Source organism: Dunckerocampus dactyliophorus, chromosome 6, assembly GCF_027744805.1.
Source record: "Dunckerocampus dactyliophorus isolate RoL2022-P2 chromosome 6, RoL_Ddac_1.1, whole genome shotgun sequence".
In the NCBI taxonomy this organism is placed as follows: Eukaryota; Metazoa; Chordata; class Actinopteri; order Syngnathiformes; family Syngnathidae; genus Dunckerocampus; species Dunckerocampus dactyliophorus.
In genome coordinates this window covers 10,584,952-10,607,168 of record NC_072824.1, presented here as the reverse complement: position 1 = coordinate 10,607,168, position 22,217 = coordinate 10,584,952, and the positions used below count along the sequence as shown (strand labels likewise).

The window sequence follows — 22,217 nt, the reverse complement described above, 5'->3', positions numbered from 1 at the left end:
CTTATAACTAAGAGAGCTGCCGAAAACCAGGCAGAGTAAAAGGCGTCCAAGAACACAAAAAGGCACTGCTGAGAACCAAGCAGGCACAAGGCTAAACAGAAAAGCACTCACACTGCCAGTAGATAGACAGGCAGGGAAATGGCAGGATTAGCAATAGAAGGTTCAAGGCTAGCACAAATGGGAGCCGAGGACTACTGCATCAAGGAGCCTGAGTTGGCACGGTTGGCAACAATCTGGCAGCATGTGGATGTGAGCTTGCTACTTAAGAAGGTTGCCAGATGAGCTGCAGACTTGAAAGGGGACGTACCTGTGGCCGAGCTGACAAGGGAGTTGTGGACATACTCGACCCAGGGGAGGTGCGCCGACCAGGAGGAGGGATGCCGGTGGCACACGCAACGAAGTGCTACCTCCATGTCTTGATTGGCCTGCTCTGTCTGGCCATTGGACTGTGGGTGGTACCCGGATGTAAGGCTGACCCTGGCCCCCAGAGCCCTGCAGAAGCTCTTCCAGACTCGGGATGAAAACTGGGGTCCCCTGTCGGAAACAATGTCCACTGGGATACCATGGTGGCGGAACACATGCCTGACAAGGAGACGGGCAGTCTCCAGGGAGGAGGGCAGCTTTGGCAGGGCGACAAGTTGAATCATCTTCGAGAACCGATCAACAATGTTTAAGATGACGGTGTTACCGGAAGAGGGAGGTAACCCCGTAACGAAGTCCAGGGCGATGTGGGACCAGAGTCGTGATGGCACCGGAAGCAGACCCGCTGGAGGTTGGTGAGAGGACTTACTCCTTGCGCAGACAGAGCAGGCTGCAACGTACTCCTTGACACTCGCGAACATGGGTGGCCACCAGAACATTTGAGCCACCAGGAATTGAGTACGTCGGGCTCCAGGGTGGCAGGACACCTTGGCAGCATGGGCCCACTGCAAGACTTCAGATCGGAGGTTAGCAGGCACAAAGAGTCTACCTTGTGGACACCCCTTCGGTGCCTCCACGCCAGCCGTTGCTTTAGTAACACGTCTCTCCACCTCCCACTGGGCCGCCCCCAACGCCCTGGCCACAGGGTGGGCTCCTGCCTCTTGTCAACCTCCGCCGGGCAGAAGATCCTTGAAAGGGCGTCTCGCTTGGTGCTCCGAGATCCGGGCCTGTAAGTTATAGAGAAGGTGAATCTGGTGAGGAACAGCAACCAGCGTGCTTCATGGGGGTTAAGTCTCTGTGCGGAGCTTATGTAAGATAAGTTCTTGTGGTCGGTAAAGACCACGAATGGCTGGGTTGAGTCCTCCAGCCAATGCCTCCACTCCTGCAGCGCCAGCACGATGGCCAGCAGCTCTCAATTCCCCACGTCGTAATTGCGTTCAGCTGGTGTGAGGCGACGCAAGAAGAATGCGCATGGGTGCAGCCTCTGGTCGATCGGGGACCTCTGGGAGAGGACGGCGCCCACTAGGCGGCTAGTGAGAGGTTCCGCTTTGACACTGAAGTCGCGGATGAACCTACGGTAGAAGTTAGCGAACCCAAGGAACCTCTGCAAGTGCTTCCTTGTTGTAGGAGAAGGCCAATCAACCACCGCCTGCACCTTGGCGGGGTCGGCTCGAAGCATGTCCTTCTCCACAATGAACCCCAAGAAAGTGACGGAGGCAGAGTGGAATTCGCATTTCTCGGCCTTGATGAATAAGCGGTTTTCTAGGAGGCGTTGGAGAATTTGGCAAATGTGTTGAATGTGTTCCTGAAGAGAATGAGAGAAAATTAGTATGTCGTCCAGATAGACGAAGCAAAACTGTCCAATCATGTCCCTAAGCACATCATTCATTAAGCAATGAAATATGGCGGGAGCATTCGCGAGGCCAAATGGAATAACGAGGTATTCGTAATGGCCTAACGGAGTGTTGAACGCCGTTTTCCACTCATCTCCCTCCCGTATGCGTACCAGGTGATAAGCATTGCGCAAGTCTAGCTTGGTGAAAAAACTGGCGGCATGTAGAGAGGAGAACGCCGAGTCCATTAGCGGCAAGGGATACTTATTTTTAATGGTGATGTCGTTAAGGGCCTGGTAGTCGATACAAGGACGGAGAGACCCGTCCTTCTTAGAGACAAAAAAGAACCCAGCCGCCAGGGGAGACGAGGAAGGACGGATAAGACCCGCAGCTAGAGACGCGGTTATATAATTCTTGAGGGCTTCTTGTTCGGGACCAGAAACGTTATAAAGCTTGGCGCTAGGAAAAGGCGCGTCTGGAAGTAACTTGATAGCGCAATCGTAAGGGTGGTGTGGAGGCAAGCTTTGAGCAGAGTCCTTACTAAAAACCGCCTGGAGGTCTTGGTAAGCCTCGGGAACTCCTGACAGGTCTATAATTTCGGCCTGAGGTTTGGGTAAGGAACTCCGGGGTGTTGCCGAGCGCAGACAGCGGGCGTAGCAATTGTTACCCCAGGTAACAATCCTTTTATGACTCCAGTCAAAAGTGGGATTATGTAAACGTTAGGCCCAGAACCACAGGATCAGATTGCGACGGGATTATGTTAAAACAAATGGACTCATGATGATTTCCGGGTCCCGGGAGTCAGTCTGGTGAGTTACTATAGCGAGCAGACGGCCGTCTAGAGAGCGTACCTCCTTAGGAGACTGTAGTCTTACCCTAACAAGCCCGTGTTCCTTAGCAAAATTACAGTCCAGGAAGCTATCGTCAGTCCCCGAGTCAACTAGTGCCATAATAGAAACTTGTTTACCCCCTCCCGTAATAGTTCCAGGTAGCTGGAGTCTTCGCAGGTTCGGCAGTGACGCCTTGTTAATGAATCCCCCGTTAGTATACTCAGACGAGTGAGCTGGATCGATTCCTCCCTGAGTTTATCGATTCCTCCCTGAGGATCGATCCTTGGGTGATAGACTCCGCCGACCTGTCCGTGTCTGGTGGCGACTTGGACCGACACGATGGTCTGTCGGGGCACCGCAGAAGACGGTGGTCAGCCCCCCCGCAGTAGAGGCAGAGGTGCAGACGGCGGCGGCGGGATCGCTCCGCGGAGGAAAAGCCAAGTTGCTTTGGCTCCTCTGTGGACGTAGCTGAAGACTCCCACGTCGTCTCATCGGCACTCCAATCCTCTCCGTCCCGGCGTGTCGGCCTGATTTGGCATGGGGGCGTGTCCCTTGTTCCTCCTCTATCCCGCTCCTCCTGGTCTTGTTCCCTCAAGCGGTTGTCCAGCCGGACCGCGAGGTTGATGACCTGGTCGGTGGCGTATGTGCCGAACTGTTGGTCAAAAAGCATTTGTGCAAGAATTGTTCACAAGACCCAGACTCTCCTGAGAACGGTGGTGGTGGAGGAATGCTGAGCTTGCGGCATGGCGCGAGGAGTGTGTCTGGAGGCAGCGGCGTGTCGGCCGCTTCCAGAATGGGGGATGGTCCGGTACTCTCTGAGTGACCCGGAGGGGGCACTCGCTCCAAGTGTTGGTTTATGGAGTGCACGCTAACTGATAGGGAGGCGAGCACCTCCATGATCTCCTTCAGCGAGCGAGAGTGGTCGCCCAGTAGCTCTCCATGGTGGGACAGGGCGCACCGAAAGTGGTCCAGCTCCGCGGGATCCATGCGTGTGGCCAGATTGTTCTGTTAGGGTTCGGCGTTAGCCGGAACTCGGATCCCAAGATGCGAGAGCAAGATTTGGTGAAAAAGCTATTTATTACGCAAGCTGGGGTAATAAATAACAAAATGTAAAGTACAAAAACACAAAATCACCCGGAATGCACACGGGGAAAAAGAGATAACTTATAACTAAGAGAGCTGCTGAAAACCAGGCAGAGTAAAAGGCGTCCAAGAACACAAAAAGGCACTGCTGAGAACCAAGCAGGCACAAGGCTAAACAGAAAAGCACTCACACCGCCAGTAGATAGACAGGCGGGGAAATGGCAGGATTAGCAATAGAAGGTTTAAGGCTAGCACAAATGGGAGGCGAGGACTACTGCAGCGAGGAGCCTGAGTTGGCACGGTTGGCAACAATCTGGCAGCGAGCTTGCTGCTTAAGAAGGTTGCCAGATGAGCTGCAGGTGCGTCAATTAGGGCTCCCAGAGGCGAAGAGGGTGTGCTGCAACAGAGGACAAGGAGAGGGCAGCAGAGCAGCACGCAAATCCTGACAAATTGTATGTATTAACAGCTCCAAATGAACTGATAATTTAAATCAAGCTAAAAGAAGGCACATGTGAAAATCTATTTACCTAACATGAGGTTCTTTATACAGTAGTAGCAGAACATTTGAATCACACTAACCGTGTTATGAGGGGTTGCCTTCAAAGACACCACATCTAAGTTTAATGCACATTTTCAGTTTATTTTCTGGGATTTACGAGCATGCTTAAATGCAGCAAAGTTGTGCTTCCGCATTAAGAGTTACAAAGTAATAGTTTTTCTTTGTCTTTCTGTCCTTGAATGCATCTCGCGGTAGTCTAGTAACAATGAGGCAGTGTGGAGGCTGAACGGAGTAGACGTGTGTGTGTGTGTGTGTGTGTGTGTGTGCGTGTGTGTGCGTGTGTGTGAGTTGGAGATACATACATGGTGTTGGAATTGCACTGCTGTTGATGTTTCAGGTCAGAATAAAGTTCTAAAAGAGTGGGGAGCTAAAAAAAATTTAACTTAATTAAATTAGTTACCGCCGTTAACGCGCAATTTTTGACAGCCCTATTACACCAAGTCCCCAACTTACGAACATCCGACTAGCAACATTCAGAGATACAAACACAAGCCGACTGGTCTATATTTTCATGTGTTTTGCCTTATAAGTCCATATTTATTTATATTTAAGTCCATATTTCACATGCTTGACCAGTAGAGGGCACTGTGACACTGCTAATGGGACCAACAGGCGATGAAGACCAGGGGGAGGAGACGTGAAGAAAAGCTAAGTTGTAGCTGTACGATGCACAGCTTTTATCTTAGTGGAGATGTGTGGTTGACCCCGTTGCTAGGTATGACACAGTCTTCTCAGGGCTGTGATGGGTTGTTACAGAAAGGGGGAAAAAACTGCACAGCACAGCTTGTGATTAAAGTTTATGAAGAGTTAATAAGCCTGCTAAATTCTACACCACCCACAGAACACTACCTCTTTTAGAAGAGTCTAACCACGACAACGATTTGTTCTTTTTAATAACTCCTCCTCCTCCACTACCAACGACGTATGCTCGACCACTCCTCTTCAAAGGTAAATAACATTTATCATTACGTATTATTATATCACTTTGTTTTTTTCAGTAATTATCCTCGTTTAATATTACTACTGCATCCAAACTCATATTTACATACATACGCATATACTGTATATGTATACACATACATGTAGTACCTATATCATTGGTAATATTACCTTTTCCCCTACTTAAGAACAATTAAACTTAAGAACGGTCGTCTGGAACCAATTGTGTTTGTAAGTTGGGGACCTAGTGTATTTGTTTTTCGGTTGTGTACTGCTCACTCGGCTCGCTGTCTTCTGTCTCTTATTCGGGAGTAGCAAGCGGGCGGGCGGGACATGACCCTATTCTTTCTCACTTGTTCTTCCGTGTCACTTGCTTCTGGTACAACCTGGCTCAATGGCCACAGCAAAAGAGACACACCGGATTAATCAAACAAGACTTTACTAAAGCAAACTAAACCAAATTGGACCAAATTAAACCAAATCAATTACCTAAATAATAAAATAATGTAAGTGAACATCAGTACATACAGTGTAGTGTGTGCATGCCTGGAAATGTGTATGTGTATGTACTGTATGTTGAAGAGTGTAAACCTACAGTCAATAAAAATGGAACAAACCAAGCCAAAATTGGAAGAAGGACCTACAGCATGCTCACAAACTGGAGAAGGAGAGACTGATTAGTTGGCAGCTGGGTCTTAAATTACCTCCGATGTCCTAGCCGCCACAGGTGCTGCGGGTCACCCAACCAGCCATCAGCACCCCCGAGAGGACCCTGGGGGCCGTAATACTTTGCTTCGCTTCTCTCCTCTTTCGTCTCTCTCTGTATCTAAAGCGGCAATGTTTAGTGGCTGGAAGGCGCAGATTTGATTGGCGGAGTCATATCACATGGGATAGCTTAAATTGCATGCAATAGGTCATTGGATTTCCTGATGTGAATATCTATTCAGGGGCGGATCTAGCTTTTTTAAAAAGGGGAGGTGTGGCCGAGTGACCTCATTTCCTGCAATCTGGTGATACCTGAGGCCAATTTTATGTCCTTAATTTCAAGAGTTTGTTGTTATTTTTATCCTTGGACTATATCGTTTAAGCCAAAACAGTCTATTTATAAAATGACCGGTACTGGGAGAAACCCATTTTAGCTCAATTTCCTGAAATATTTTCCAATTTGAAGCAGCTGTAAATTCCGAGGATTTGCGTATAATTTTATGTCCTGAATAGCCTGAATAGCCATGTACAGCACACGTTCAATGTCCAATGTAAATTATCAGCCTGACAGTGGGTTCAGGAATAGCATGCGTCTCGGTTGCATTCTGGCATATGTGTCCACCACGCGCCCATAATTCAGAACATGTACCTTCACTGGGACTGGGTGACCAGTGAATCCAGGATGGTTTATCATTTTATTAGCTTTTATTGTGGAAAAAAATGGCACCGGCCAATATGACCAAAAAGTTTATTTATTTCAGTCATTACTCATTCAAAACGTGAATTGTGTATATTATATACATTCATTACACACACTTATATATTTCCAATGTTTGTTTTAATTTTGATGATTATAACTGAAAACTAATGAAAATCCCATTTCATTTCATATTACTTATGACAATACCCCGTAGATTTTCTAGGGTTGAGGTCAGGCGAGTTTGCTGGCCAATTAAACCAGGTACTGGTAGTTTTGGCAGTGTGCATGTGCCGAGTCCTGTTGGAAAATGAAATCTGCATGTCCATAACATTGGTCAGCAGCGGGAAGCATGAAGTGCTCTAAAACTTTCTGGTGGACAGCTGCACTGACCTTGGACCTCAGAAAATTCAGGTGACCAACACCAGCAGATGACATGGCACCCCAAACCATCACATCCCTCCATTTTCCTCCGCTTATCCGGGTCCGGGTCACGGGGGCAACAGTCTCAGTATGAAGCCAGGGGTAGAAATTGCCAAAATCCAGTGGAAGCAATTTGTTGCTTGTAGATTTTAACTTTACAAGCAAATTGCTCATCTAAGAAGCAATTTTCAGGCCAAAAAAATTTGTCAATTTTTTCCAATGTTTTTTCATCAGCCCTTCAATTGGAATTGGTTTCTTGTTTGCTTCCAAATATTTGGCGTGCCTGGTTGCTAACGACCGTTGAAGTGTTGATTTAATGTGTTGCTGTATTGCCTCCTTTTTCACCCTGTTGCTACCAGTCACAAGAGCCAACCCACGATCTGAACGATCTGGGTTGTTATTATTGTTGTCCCGCTCCGAGTGACCTGAGTCCGCCTTGGCAAAATACTTAGTAATCATCGTGTTCAGTCTGCAGATCGCCAGCTAAAACAGCAGCAGGACCACCATATTGGTTTCCAACAGCAACAGACGATCTGCTGCACCACAGATCGTGATTGGATGGGAATATGTCTCACGACCAATCAGAGATCTGCTTTCATACGCACCATGGCCGTAATACCGTAATACCGTACTTTCCAGCGCAATTTGGTTTTCGCAAATTATATTGCGCCATTATTCCCGTGACCGAACTGACCCGATCAAACGCAAAATAATTCGTCTTAGATGGAAAATCTGCACGATTTTGACAGTTTTTGCACGCATTTAGCGTCTTGCGTCAGATTAATTTCGATCCATGGAAGCCCAGACTTCCCGATCCCCGGCCACCTCCTCCAGCTCCACAGGGAGGACACCAAGGTGTTCCCAGGCCAGGCCCAAACCATCACATCACTTTGTAAATCAAGGTCCCAGAGTCTGGAGGAAGAGAGGAGAGGCACAGAATCCACGTTGCTTATGGTCCAGTGTCAAGTTTCCACAGTCAGTTAATTTTTTGATAAACGGAAAATGACCCATGCACCATTTGGAAGGAAGGAAGGAAGGAAGGAAGGTCAAGCATTTCCATAGTAGCTCCTGATCATTCTCGGGCAGCTCCTGTAAAAATGTAGTCAATAGACAACTTTCTAAAATATGTTTATTTAAAAGAGGATTTCAAATGACATACAGTTCAATCAGCACAAAAATCTGGAGTTTGAGACCCTGGCTGTCATGCATGGCATCACGCAAGACTTCTTGCAAGATTTTAGCATATTTTAGGGAAAAAAGCCCAAGCTTTAGGTATTATTGTGCTTTTATGAAAAGCCTCATACTCATATAGTATGATTCTATGAGGTTTAAAGACGACCTTGATGGTTTCCAGGCAACCATGTCCCTCAGCGAGGACAGTGACGATGTCATCCATACATCCTCGTAAAATGACACAACATCACAGCAGACATCTCACAAAGCCCACAAGAGCTTCTAAGGTAAAAGAATATAATCTCACCGAGAGTTAGAGTGAACTTCAGTCTTTCACTTATGTCAATGCTGTGCAGCAGCCTTCGATCCTGACACAAAAGTTGGGTGAGTCCGCAAACTTGACAAATCAAGATCATCAAGATTTGTAATTAGACACAATCAAAAGAGCAAAAGTGCCAGCGACCAGACATCCATTTCGGGTCCCGAGGGTTGCAGTGCTTCATTGTGGGAAGGATCACTTGGGTGGAAAGAACCCTGAGCATCACCTCTGGAGCAAGGTATGATGACTACCTGAAGATAAGTGAGTTTAATGATATTCATAATTTGTTTAAACTGTTATTTTTACTCAAAAATCGTATTAAAGTTGCTGTTACATTTCTTGCTTGCTATTGACTTCTGCCGAACTCAACATTAATTCATATTCAGTATAAGTCTGCACCCACTTCAATGATCTCAGTTATGATGCATTTAAGATCAGGTTAATGAGACTTGTACATACATCAAAGATAAAAATAGGCTTTCAAGTCCTGCCATGCTTTCCTCTGGAGATATCCACATACCGGCACAGTCTGGGGTGGGTGATGGTCTTTAGGATTTGGAAGCATCCCAGAGTTTTGATGGAGTTAGGGGTGAGGGTAAGGTCATTGCTCAGACAGCATGGGGAAAAGCCGAAACAAAAAATTTGAAAGTCGCCAGATGGGCATCTTTCACGGGCTGCAACCTACATTATTAATTCAGTGTTGTAGTTAGTCAAATGAGTTATAAATGAATTAAAACATCCTTGACATGACATGATGTTGTTAACCTGTAAACCCCGGCTACTATTTGTCCCAACTGATGGACAGCTCTTTATTTATTTCTGCGCATTACAATGTTATGCAACATTAATGGAAATTGAGAAAGATCAACTAGGAGGAAGCGGAAAATAGCCACTAAAGTTGAAGCCTGTTTCCTTTTAGACCGCCCACGAACTCATCAATTGGCTCTGCATGTTTTTGCTAACATTTGATTGTCCAACCCCGCTGTCACTCTGAGGGGCTGGGCACACCGGTGTTTATTTGGCCAGGAGTCCGAGCTTGTCTGCCTCTGTAAGTTGTTAACATGTTGGCGCTTTGTTCTGCCTCGGTCTCTTCAGATACACCGATTTTAATAGCACAGGTTGTCTTTACGTTCACATTTGAATCTGCATTGTGTGTATGTGTTTAGTGGGGAAAAACGAGGTAAATGGCTGAACTCTTGTGTAACCGTCTATGAACTTGACAGAATATATAGCAAACATGGTGTGGTGTCTTACAACTACATCTAGTTATCTAAACTATTGGAAAACAATCAGTACAACTAACGATTCATTGATGAGTGGCTTTTATGAAGCACTTAAAGTGTCATCAAAGGATACCACATCTCAAGCTTATAAGTCACATGTTGTAATGCGACATGTTTAGAGCGTAAACATCTCCCCAGTCATGTCACCTGCAGAGTTTTATTTAAATACTCGGGAGCTCACACACAGTGCAGAGAGATGAGGGAGATAGAGCACACAAATCCAGTCTATATCTATATGAACGATATGGTTGTTTTTGATATCGTGGTTAAAGTAAATATCGATATATGAAAAATATCAATACATCACTCAGCCCTAACGGAAGGAAAACAAAATAATGAAATAAAAGCACTTTTATATTACTTGAAAAATGAAATTGACCGCTTCAACTAGGTTTAAAGTAAGGAATTAACGTTACCAAAATGTCCATATTGCGTCTAATTCACATCTTTAGGGAGATTTTTGGCACTGATTCTCGAGCTGTTCACACTACAGTAATATGAATATCTCCATTACAGGCTTCCTTGATCAAGATGTCAAGTCCCAACCCTTTGGCAATGCTGGAGCAGAGAACAGCTGAGGCTGACATGCTCATTGAGTACCTCAAAGAACATGTTGAGCTGCTCAAGGAAAATGCCAGTAAGTACACAGTATAGCCTCTGTTCTGTAGTATGTTTGTTGTAGTTCCTAAAGTACGTGGTTTTCCTGGAAAGTAACAAGAGATTGCCTCCTTGCAGCCATCCAGGCCAACCTCAGAAAGGAGAAGAAACTGCTGGCGGAGAATGCCAAACTGCAGCAGGACATTGATGAACTGAAAAAACAGCTGCTGGAGAAAGAAAGGAAGAGGGAAGGTAAAGTAGACTTCTCAGTAGTAAAAAGTAGCTGTCGTAAAAACAGGCTCCATTGACACTTAAATATACTGTATGTCCCCAGAGCCTGTTTAGGAACTTCAAACGTGAGAAAGACACATCATATCATGTACATTTGTTTGTTCCACTTTTGAGAGAAGCGCCTTTTAGGGATGTCCCAATCTGATATTGATCAGTCGGATATGATAACAATATCGGCCTGCATCCAACTGTCCAATATCAGCACTGTGTTTGCTCCCCTTCCTGATGTATTTTTATTGGATGTTTGTCACACTTACATGTTTTAGACCATCCATCCAGCCATCCATCTTCTATGCCGCTTATCCTCGCTTGGGTCGCGGGCGTATCCTACAGCCTATCCCAGCTGACTTCGGGCGAGGGAGGGGTACACCCTGGATTGGCTGCAAGTCAATAGCAGGGCACATATAGACAAACAACCATTCACTCACATTCATACCTATGGACAATTTAGAGTCACCAATGAATCTAACATGCATGCTTTTGGAATGTGGGAGGAAACCGGAGAAAACCCACGCACACAAAGGGAGAACATGCAAACTCCACACGGTGATGCCTCATTAAACAAATTTAAATATTAGTCAGTGACAACACAACTGCACACAGAATGCAGTTTTTAAATGAAACTTTTTATTAAGGGAGAAAAAAATCCAAACCTACAGTACATGGCCCTGTGTGAAAAAGTGATTGCCCCCTAAACCTAATAACAGGGCCACCCTTAGCAGCAACAACTAATCAAGCATCTGCGATAACTTGCAGTGTGTCTTACAGCACCGTGGAAGAATTTTGACCCACTCATCTTTGCGAAATTGTTGTAATTCCGCCACATTGGAGGGTTTTCCAGCATGAAGCGCCTTTTTAAGGCCATGCCGCAGCATCTCAATAGGATTCAGGTCAGGACTTTATTTTTTTTTGTTTTTCTTCAGCCATTTGGAGGTGGATTTGCTGGTGTGTTTTGGATCATTGTCCTGCTACAGAAATCAAGTTGGTTTCAGCTTAAGGTCACCAACAGATGGCCGGACATTCTCCTTCAGGATTTTTTGGTAGACAGTAGAATTCATAGTTCCATTTACCACAGCAAGTCTTCCAGGTCCAGAAGCAGCAAAAGAGCCCCAGACCATCACACTACCACCACCATATTTTACTGTTGGTATGATGTTCTTTTTTCAAAATGCGGCGTTACTTTTACGCCAGCTGTAATGAGACATACACCTTCCAAAAAGTTAAACTTTTGTTTCGTCAGACCACACAGTGTTTTCCCAAAGGGCAAAATTGAGACGAGCCTTCAAGTTCTTCTTGTTCAGCAGTGGTTTTTAGTCTTGGAACTCTGCCATGCAGGCCCTTTTTGTCCAGTGTCTTTCTTATGGTGGAGTCATGAACACTACTGACCTTAACTGAGGCAAGTTGAGGCCTGCAGTTCTTTGGATGTTGTTGTGGGGTCTTTTGTAACCTCTTGGATGAATCGTCGCTGTACTCTTGGGGTAATTTTGGTTGGCTGGCCACTCCTGGGAAAGTTCACTACTGTTCCATGTTTTCGCCATTTGTGGATAATGGCTCTCACTGTGGCTCACTGGGGTCCCGCTTTATGACCTTTTCCACTTGAACTCAGGTCTGATAAACCACAGTTAAGTTAAAGCGGGCGGGGGAAAATCACTTTTTCCACACAGGGCCATGTCGGTTTGGATTTTTCTCCCTCAATAATAAAATTGAAAAACTTGTTTTATGATCTGGAACATTTGTGTGGCAAACCTGCAAAAAAAACAAGAAATCTGGAAGGGGACAAACACTTTTTCACAGCACTGTACATGTATGTAGTCCAGGGGTGTCCAGAGGGCCACATACAGGTACTAAAAAATGAAAGGATGCAAGAGCCACTTTGATAGTTTGTAAAGCAATGCTCTGAAGTTATATATATTCAAGAAAAAGGTGCATCTCATCTTAGTGATATAGTTGTCCCTTGCTATATCGCGGTTTAAATATCGCTCCCTAGTCTTAAAACCATCCAAAACAATCTTGGCTTCTATGTGTTTTTGGCAATAAAGGTTAACTCCACGTTGACAAAAAGTAAACCTCCATATGGAGCAACCACCCCTATATCCATATGACCGCCCACCTTTTATTCCGCTTTGTCACCAATAACAAAATAGAACAAAAGATTTCACTGTTTCACTGTTTGCTGTGAAACCATTATGGTGTAATGGTATATGTATTAACCTGCAAAGGCAAACAACCTGTGTTCGTACCATGTGACCTTTTGTTTGTTAGTCTGTCATTTTGTTCTAAAAATAAATATTACTCAACATGTATCTAACTAGGGCCGCACGGTGGTTAGCACACAGTCACACAGGCTACACAGTCAGGAGATCGGGAAGATCTGGGTTCGAATCTCCGCTGGGCATCTCTGTGTGGAGTTTGCACGTTCTCCCCGTGTGTGGATGTTCTCCCCTCCGGGTACTCCGGTTTCCTCCCACATTCCCAAAAACATGCATGTTAGGTTAATTGGTGACTCTAAATTGTCCATAGGTATGAATGTGAGTGTGAATGGTTGTTTGTCTATATGTGCCCTGCCATTGGCTGGCGACCAGTCCAGGGTGTACCCAGCCTCTCGCCCGAAGTCAGCTGGGATAGGCTCCAGCATACCCGCGACCCTAATTAGGATAAGCAGCATAGAAAATGGATGGATGTATCTAACTAGTGAGTCAAGTAGCATAAAAATAGCTCCCATGGTCAGTATAGTGACCACAGCTGCCCTACGGGGGCCCAGTCCTGATTTTTTTTCACAGAACCCAAAATTCCTAGTAGCACCCCTGGTGAGACAGACATGCCATGGCTGGGATTGATTGAAAAATGGTTCAAGTGTCAAGTTTTGGGCTTTTTTGTCCTTCTTCAATTGGAAACACATTTCTGAAGTTTAGAAGAAGTAGAAGAGGCTAACTAGGTGTGGGCAAACTTTTTGACTCGTGGGCCAAATTGGTTTAGAAAATTTGGCCCGGGGGTGAGGGGCATCATACTTGCGACATACTTGCTCACGGTTCAACGAAACGAAAACACAATACATCCATAGCAAGTTAATGCATCTCATAAATCAATAATTAAGTGCTAAACATAACACATAACTTAAAACTTATTGTCAAGTGCCTGCAAGGCATGCTGGGTAGTCCAGCTGCAACAATATGAACTATGAACGAGTATGTTAACGCCTCCTTGTTTACTTCTCGACAACATCCTGAACATATTTTGCAATCTAGCAAAAATGCGACAAACACGGAAAAATGTTGCAAGAAAGGGTACCACAAACTACCCAGCATGCCCAATATATGGGTGTTATTTTGGCATGGGGTTTGTTGTTGTGCCCACATGGCGCAGTAGGTTTGAAAACAGGAATTTGGAAATGCCCAGTGGGCCGGATTAAGACGCTTGCAGGCCCGAGTTTGCCCACCCCTGGGCTAACTAGTTAGCTCGGAAGCATGCTAGCGGTGGCCATCTGTAACTACAAAAATAGTGTTGATTAATAATGAATCCTACTTGCGGAAATTCACTGATCGCGGTCGGGTCGGGAACCAATTAACCGTGATAAACAACGGACGACTGTTAGTAAAAATTAGTGTCAACTTGGCTCTTTTTTCCAAATATTTCACCTACTAAAATGTTTTTTCTTCATAATATTGCAATGTTACTCTCATAAAATACAACTTTTTTCCCATAATATTTTGGCTTAATTCTCTGCAAATGGCCCCCGGGCTGCACTTCGGAAACTCCTAAAGTAGTCTATTCGGGACTACGCTCAGTGCCTATAGCCCACTTGATCATAAGTGTGTGCTCACGTGCTCATCACAACCAAGTACAAAACCCGCCCTGCACAAGTCCCCGGCGTTCAACACAACCAACGCCATTGCACATCTGAAGCGGCAGCACAGAAAACAGCATCAGGAGCCTCAGCCTCGCAAAACAAACCTCCTCCTCCCACCTCCCCAATCAGAAAGCGTGAGAAAGTGAGTTTTTCTCATACCAACTGTTGCTGACTATTCTATTGGTTTTGTTAATATTACATGATCAAGCCTTTTCTAACATTCCACACTACAAAATGATTTATTTTTAATGGTTTTACAGCATTCATTTAAAAAATAGAGTAATTATGATTTGATATTGGATTGGACTGATATTTGTATCCACCGATACTCAAGGCTGCAATATTGGTATCGTAATACTTAGCGCTTTTGAATTTCCATGTTTTTATGACGTCATGTTGGAAAAACCTCCTTCCTCATGGACGTAACACCGCTTCTGACCTACATCTAGCTAGATGAGCCCACCATGTCTACATGCCCACCACACATACAACTAAGGCTTCGCTACACATCTTACCTTAAAGTTGTGAAGCTTGTGATTGTCAAAAGTCATATGATGGAATCTTTTTTCCTTTGCCACAGGGCTGGATGTATCCGTGCCATTAGTCGAAGGCGGCATCGAGTGCTCATCCAATGCCACTCCTCCCCAGCATGCTGCTCCGGCACCCTCTGCCACCTCTGCCGCCGCCGCTGCCAATACCTCTCTCGAGTGACAACAAAATGAAGCTGGAGGACAAAAGTTGACAGATGGACTGCACATTAACAATCCTTTTGAAGTCGTTACATGCCATTAAAATAGGCTTTTGATGTCATCAAGTAACACGTTGTGTGCTGTGTTTCATTGTTTGTTGATATACATTGAAGCTATTAAAAGTGACCTTTTTGTCGTCTTTTAAAGCAGCCGACCAGATGCAACCATCTTTTTGTTCAAAAGCTCATTTCATCTGGTAACATTTCTCATATCAGGTGTTGATGAGTTCCCCCTCCCCCCCCCCAACTAAAAAGTATTTTGTGCAGCTGTGAATCATCATTTAAAAAAAACAAACAGCAGCGCTCAATAGGAGCGACCGAATACAAAATGTTGTATAGTTTCACGACAACAGAGAAGTGATATTTTGAACACCTCAGGACTCAACTGAAAAAACAAACTTAACTGCAAAGAAACATAATTGTGTTTTTAAAGACTGACTACAGCACGAATAATATACTGCTCAAAAAAACACTTCAAAAACACATCAGATCTAAACTGGGGGAAAATGATGTTGAATATCTTTCCTGATAATAAGTGGGTGATGTATTAGTAACAAAATGATGCCACATAATTTGATAGAAATGAAAATGATCACACCCTATAGAGGGGGGAAATCAAAGACACCCCAAAAATGAAAGTGAAAAAATGATGCAGCAGACTGGTCCATATTGCTAAAATGTCATTGTAGCAACTCAAATGATTCTCAGTAGTTTGTGTGGCCCCCACGTGCTTGTACGCATGCCTGACAACGTCGGGGCATGCTCCTAATGAGACTACGGATGGTGTCCTGGGGGATCTCCTCCCAGATCTGGACCAGGGCATCAATGAGCTCCTGGGCAGTCTGAGGAGCAACCTGGCGGCGCCGGATGGACCTAAACATAATGTCCCAGAGGTGTTCTATTGGGTTTAGGTCAGGTGAACGTGGGGGCCAGTCAATGGTATCAATTCCTTCATCCTCCAGGAACTACCTGCATACACTAGCCACATGAGGTCGGGCATTGTCGTGGACCAGGAGGAACCCAGGTGCCACTGCACCAGCGTAGGTTCTGACAATGGGTCCAAGGATTTCATCCCGATACCTAATAGCAGTCAGGGTGCCGTTATCTAACCTGTAGAGGTCTGTGCGTCCTTCCAGGGATATGCCTCCCCAGACCATCACTGACCCACCACCAAACCGGTCATGCTGAATGATGTTGCAGGCAGCATAACGTTCTCCACGCCATCTCCAGACCCTTTCACGTCTGTCGCATGTGCTCAGGTTGAACTTGCTCTCATCAGTGAAGAGCACAGGGCACCAGTGGTGTAGCTGCCAATTTTGGTGGTCTATGGCAAATGCCAATCGAGCTCTACGGTGCTGGGCAGTGAGCACAGGGCCCACTACAGGACGTCGGGCCCTCAGGCCACCCTCATGGAGCCTGTTTCTGATTGTTTGGTCAGAAACATTCACACCAGTGGCCTGCTGGAGGTCATTTTGTAGGGCTCTGGCAGTGCTCATCCTGATCCTCCTTGCACAAAGGAGCAGATACCGATCCTGCTGAGGGTTGAAGGACCTTCTATGGCCCTGTCCAGCTCTCCTGGAGTAACTACCTGTCTCCTGGAATCTCCTCCATGCGTCCAGGTACCGCAGTGATGCCCTGTTCCAGATCTGGGAGGAGATCCCCCAGGACACCATCCGTAGTCTCATTAGGAGCATGCCCCGACGTTGTCAGGCATGCGTACAAGCACGTGGGGTCCACACAAACTACTGAGAATCATTTTGAGTTGCTACAATGACATTTTGGCAAAATGGACCAGTGTGCTGCATCATTTTTTCACTTTCATTTTTGGGGTGTCTTTGATTTCCCCCCTCTATAGGGTGATCATTTTTATTTCTATCAAATTATGTGGCATCATTTTGTTACTAATACATCACCCACTTATTATCAGGAAAGATATTCAAGATCATTTTTCCCCCCGTTTAGATCTGATGTGTTTTTGAAGTGTTCCTCTAATTTTTTTGAGCAGTGTATATTCACCTTTTGCCTCACACAAAAGTAGGAAGCACAATCCTCATTGCATTGAAGATTTTAAAAATACTGTATTCCAGAGGTAACAAAGGATAGTAGTTTGAAAGAAGTTACTTCTGATGAAACATTTGTCCTAAGAGGGTGAAGACTTAAGTCGAGATTATTGTTGAGCCTGGCTCCTTATTGCTTAAATTAGACCGGGGTGGCCATTACAATCGCAAGCTACCGGTCGATCGCAAATGTAGTTGGGGTCGACTGCATAAACGTCACCATGTAGATGTCATATGACATCAATCAGCTGACATTAAGCTCCCCTCCTGATTCGCTCTTGCTGCCCTGCGGCAATGGTGAACGTCACGTCTGAAACCACACACAGATTTAACTTTCATCTTTCTTAATTCTATTATGGATAAACTAAGTCAGCGGCCAGATGCCTATATCTAAAAAGTTAAAAAAAAACTCCACTATACAATCACGTTTTTCCCTACTCTTCCCTTTTCTTAAACTATTTTATGATGCATTGGAAAATGTGCCCGTTGCTAAAGGCTTTTTAATATATTGCCTTGACTTCACCTGCAGTGCCTTTTTGTCTTTTCCATAATCATTCTCATTTCACATCGGTAATGTTTGATAGCAAATGCTAACTGGTTGTAATACATGAACCGTGTGTCTAATGAACACTACATAGCTATTTTGACTGACATTATCGGTACTCAGGTTATGCTACTTTGTAACTGTGAATGTGACATATTGATCATTAGTATTTAGTTCCTAGAGTATTTAGTACAACAGTTTATAAAAGTTTACCGTTTAGATATATATTATGGTAGGAGGTAGATCTTTGGGACTCGTTTTAAAAGTAGCTCGCAGGCTGAAAATAGCGTTGAGCACCCCAGAATAAGACTGTATATTCAATGTGATGTATTGATGACATTGGAGGGAAGCTTCAATTTATTACTCGCGCAGCATCTGCACCTGTTACTAAAAAGATTCTCCACAGCACATGTCAAAACCATAACTGCCCTGTTGAACAAGTGATCACAGTTAAATCCTCCGAGTGTATCCTTTAGTGAAGAAGGCCCTGTTGGCACGGCATACAAGAGGAAGTTATTCAACATTGTCAAATTTCCAGATCTGTACTGTATGTACAAAAAACTTTTGGTTAAGCTTCTACATGCTCAGTTTTTATTTTCATTGTCAGAATGTAATAATTCGACTACTTGTATATGTTATTACTGAAGTTGTGGTGGATGGTGCAGGTCTACCGTTATACTGCATTACTGTATATTGAGATTTTGCCCCAATAGTTAGTGGCGGAGCCAGAAATTTTTCATTGGGGTGGCCAAGGTGAGACCATTACTCACATAGGGGTGGCAATAAGCTGATACCTGAATTGTCTAGATCAGGGGTGTCAAACTCATTTTCACTTAGGGCCACATCGACATAATGGCTGTCCTCAGTGGGCCAGATGTAACTTATAAATAAAACTAAATGTAATGGAATGCAATGTAAAATAAGCGTAACAACTCCTTAATGTTAAATAACTCTACATGTATTACTTATTCAGGTGACAAACATTACAGTTGCATAGAAAAAAATATCTTTACTTGTTGCTCAGTTATAACATAAATCATTTGAATTCATCAACTTATGAAACCCACACGACTCCATCAGTCAAGGATCAAACTATTCAAGTGAATTAAGAAAAATAGCATAAAACACAAGTGATGACATTAACTTTGTTCCAAACGCTTATGTCAAAGTTAAAATGGAATAGAATCAACAATTGTGAGCTGCTAACAACATGAATGACAGATGTAGCATTTTACAAAAAAAAGGCTGCACACAGTCTTGCATCCAACTGATGGTTTGACTACAATAATTTGTCTGCATGCAAACATAATACCTGCAAATACTAAATAATTGCAACAGCAGCTACATATAATATGTAATCAACAAAAAATTACAAAATAAAAGTTGACTCAGTATATTGGTCAAGTTTTTAGGTTAGTAACTAACCTAAAAACTGATATTTTTTAAAAGTCTGTAATTGGTCGGGACACACCAAATCACAGACCTTCAGCATGCACTGCTTCAAAAAAACGCTCCCTCTGAAAAAGACTTGGAAGCGTGGGCAATTTCTTCAGCCACAATAAAGCTAGCTTCCACTGCCGCATTGTTTTTGGCTGTGGATTTCATGACCACACTCTGCTGCAACCGCAGTTTGCCTTCTAATTCTTGGGCAATTTGTTGCTTTTTTTGAAGGCTAGCTTTGGCCTACTTAGCTCCGTGTTTAGTGTCAAAATGCCGATGCAGATTGTACTCTAATAACCGACACCGCTTCGTAACAGAAAAGACATACCAGTCTTTCTCCTTGAAGCACAGACAAGTACCCCCCCTTCCCATCTTTCTTGAAATGGTCTTTAGTGTCAACTTTTCTTTCCCTGGACATTTTGGGATCATTATTTGTCAATTCAACTCGTTGGCATTGATGTGGAGACACTGCCGTTTAGTGGCAGTAAGCCATCACTTCGTATTGTAGTCGATAGGCATTGTGAGAAATGTAGTTTTTCATCAAAGCACGCTTTTGACCTATTTAATTGCTCTCGCGGGCCACATTTGGCCCGCGAGCCTTGAGTTTGACACCTGTGGTCTAGAAGGCCAGTGGGGTGGCCGGACACCACTGGCCACTCAGTAACTCCGCCACTGCTTTTGGACCGTCGATTAGAGCAATTAATAGCTGAGCAGTGTACTGAGGACATGTTTTCAATGCATAGTTTCTGGATTCTGCGCACCATAATAGCGGCCAAATCTGCGCAGGGCATAGTATGAAAGTGGATGCCGATCGGCGCTCCTGTTTTAACTCTAGACTCCTTGGTTCACATGCCCACTCAGGCTGCTATAGAAAGCTTCCAATAAGAAATAAGACATTAAGACATTTATGTGCGGAATCATGCTTCATAATTTAAGTCAACATAGTGAGAAAACTTGACCATATATACCAGTTATTAGGCTTAGGAAACAATCACTTTTTCACACAGGGCCATGTAGGTTTGGATTTTTTTTCTTCCTTAAGCCCCGGTCACACCGCCCGAACTTTGCTGTAGCGTTCCTGGAATGGTGAAAAAAATTAATCACCGCTCGTAGCCGTTCACCACCGATTGACAGAAGTTGGCCCCCATTAAGACAATGCCGTATACGCTCGGCCACCGCTGATGGTCCCTCCTACCGCTCCGAAAGTTTTGAGCTGCACAAAATATTTCGAGTGGCGGGGAGCGGGCAATCTTCCGCCATGGCAAACTTCATCACCGCTCCAACAACGCCCAGTCAGTCAGTTTGGCGCCGCTAGACGCAAGTTCGTGGACGCTTGGGTCCGCTACGCCAACGCAGAAATCTTGAACGCTGGACCACTGCTGATTCGCCAGCTTTGCCCGGGCGGTGATTAAACGTTGCACAAAACTTTGGTGGAGCGGTAGTAAGCGTTTTATGTGCAGACACGGGATTGCTGGAACGGTGTCAGGCGTTGAAGCAGCGATCCATTGCGGTGATGAACTTCGGTTTGGCGTTGGTATGGAGGTGTCAGAGGGGGACCAGAATTTGGCTATAAATACGGGGAGAAATGGACCAGGAGCCCATTTGGAATAGCCGTTGAGTGCAGACCTCAGTTATATCGAATTTGCTCAAAGTTACAATAAAACTACTACCATGGATGCTGAGAGACTTGCAATGATTGGCGCACTCGTCCAGCAGCAGAATCAGAACCTCCTGAGATTGCAACAAGCTGTTGACAGGAGAACAGAGAGAAGAAGGAGAGACAGAGTAGTGTGGGTCAGACAGTGGATACTGAGAAGGTCTGAACATGGACTGTATGACAAGCTGATGGTGGAGCTGAGGAATGAGGATCCACGAGCCTTCCAGCACTTCATGAGGATGCCACCTGCCCGCATGCGCCGCTCTATCAACACTCGCGTCACCATTAAACCAACGCTAAAGCAACGCCGGCTTCAGCGGTGCACCGCTAGGACAACGCCCGTGTTTTAGATTTTTTTCTCATTTTGTGCGCGGTTACGAACGTTGATTAATTTTTTTCACCGCTCCAGGAACGCTACAGCAAAGTTCGGGCGGTGTGATTAATTAGTTTACTTTAAAAACTGCATTTTGTGTTCAGTTGTGTAGTCATTGACTAATATTTAAATTTGTTTGATGATCTGAAACAAATGTGACAAACATGGAGTCAAGGAGTCATTCTGTTATTTTTTATTTTCGGAAAGTAACTAGTAATTATAATTATTTTGACATTAATTTGTCCATGTCTGAAAATGAGCTTTACTGCAGGTGAACCCGATAAGAAGCTGAACCCCAAGAAGAAAGTGTGGAAGCAGATTCAGACGGATCTCCGCATGAATGGTGAGTGTGTGGCGACCTATGAAGTGGCTGAATAAGAAGTGGCGGGCAAGGGTGTGTGCGTAATCAAATAAAGGCGGCGGCAAGCTATTCTGGTGGTGACAAATGAAAATATCCAACTTTTTTGAAGGATTTCAATAGTGTTTTCATCTTCCTAATGAGTCCTAATACTCATCCTGTAGATGAGGATATGTCCATATTAGAAGGGAAGAGGTAAGCTTTTGATGTTCAGCATTTGTGATTGTGTTGCAAGAAATCCCTAAACCTATTGTGAAGAGGTTTTTCAAAGGGTGCTACGAAGCTATTATGTCAACAACCGCTTATGTCATGGACTTTACTTTATCGGCCCCTGTGGAAGAACAGATCCAGGTTTAGAGGTACCGAACCGCTTGGGGGTGCAACCACAATCTTTAAACGTTCTGTTAACTTTCCACACTGTAAAAACATTTGTTACGGATCAGCAACGGTATCCCTGCCATAAGTAGACCACATTCAACCGCACATCTGTCCATGCTCCGTTTAGCGTGGTGGATGCCGAAACCAGTCAATTTAAAAACA

General features: G+C 44.6%; 1 protein-coding gene and 1 long non-coding RNA gene across 2 annotated transcripts in view; one reads left to right on the top strand and one right to left on the bottom strand.

Annotated features, from left to right (window-relative positions):
• The first annotated feature begins 9,485 nt into the window (after positions 1-9,485).
• On the top strand, positions 9,486-15,370 carry LOC129182903 (aminoacyl tRNA synthase complex-interacting multifunctional protein 1-like). The gene is made up of 4 exons (XM_054779557.1): positions 9,486-9,530; positions 10,282-10,402; positions 10,501-10,614; positions 15,081-15,370. Exons 2-4 carry the CDS (start codon positions 10,297-10,299, stop codon positions 15,209-15,211), a joined length of 351 nt encoding a protein of 116 aa, XP_054635532.1. The 5' UTR covers positions 9,486-9,530; positions 10,282-10,296; the 3' UTR covers positions 15,212-15,370.
• Positions 15,371-17,178: 1,808 nt separating this feature from the next.
• LOC129182904 (uncharacterized) overlaps positions 17,179-22,217 on the bottom strand; it is a 21,774-nt gene continuing 16,735 nt past the window's right edge. Inside the window, exons 7-8 of the long non-coding RNA XR_008570717.1 lie at positions 20,960-21,036; positions 17,179-20,856 (exon numbers count right to left, since the gene is read on the bottom strand). This is a non-coding gene — a long non-coding RNA (uncharacterized LOC129182904). The remainder of the gene's footprint in view (positions 20,857-20,959; positions 21,037-22,217) is intronic.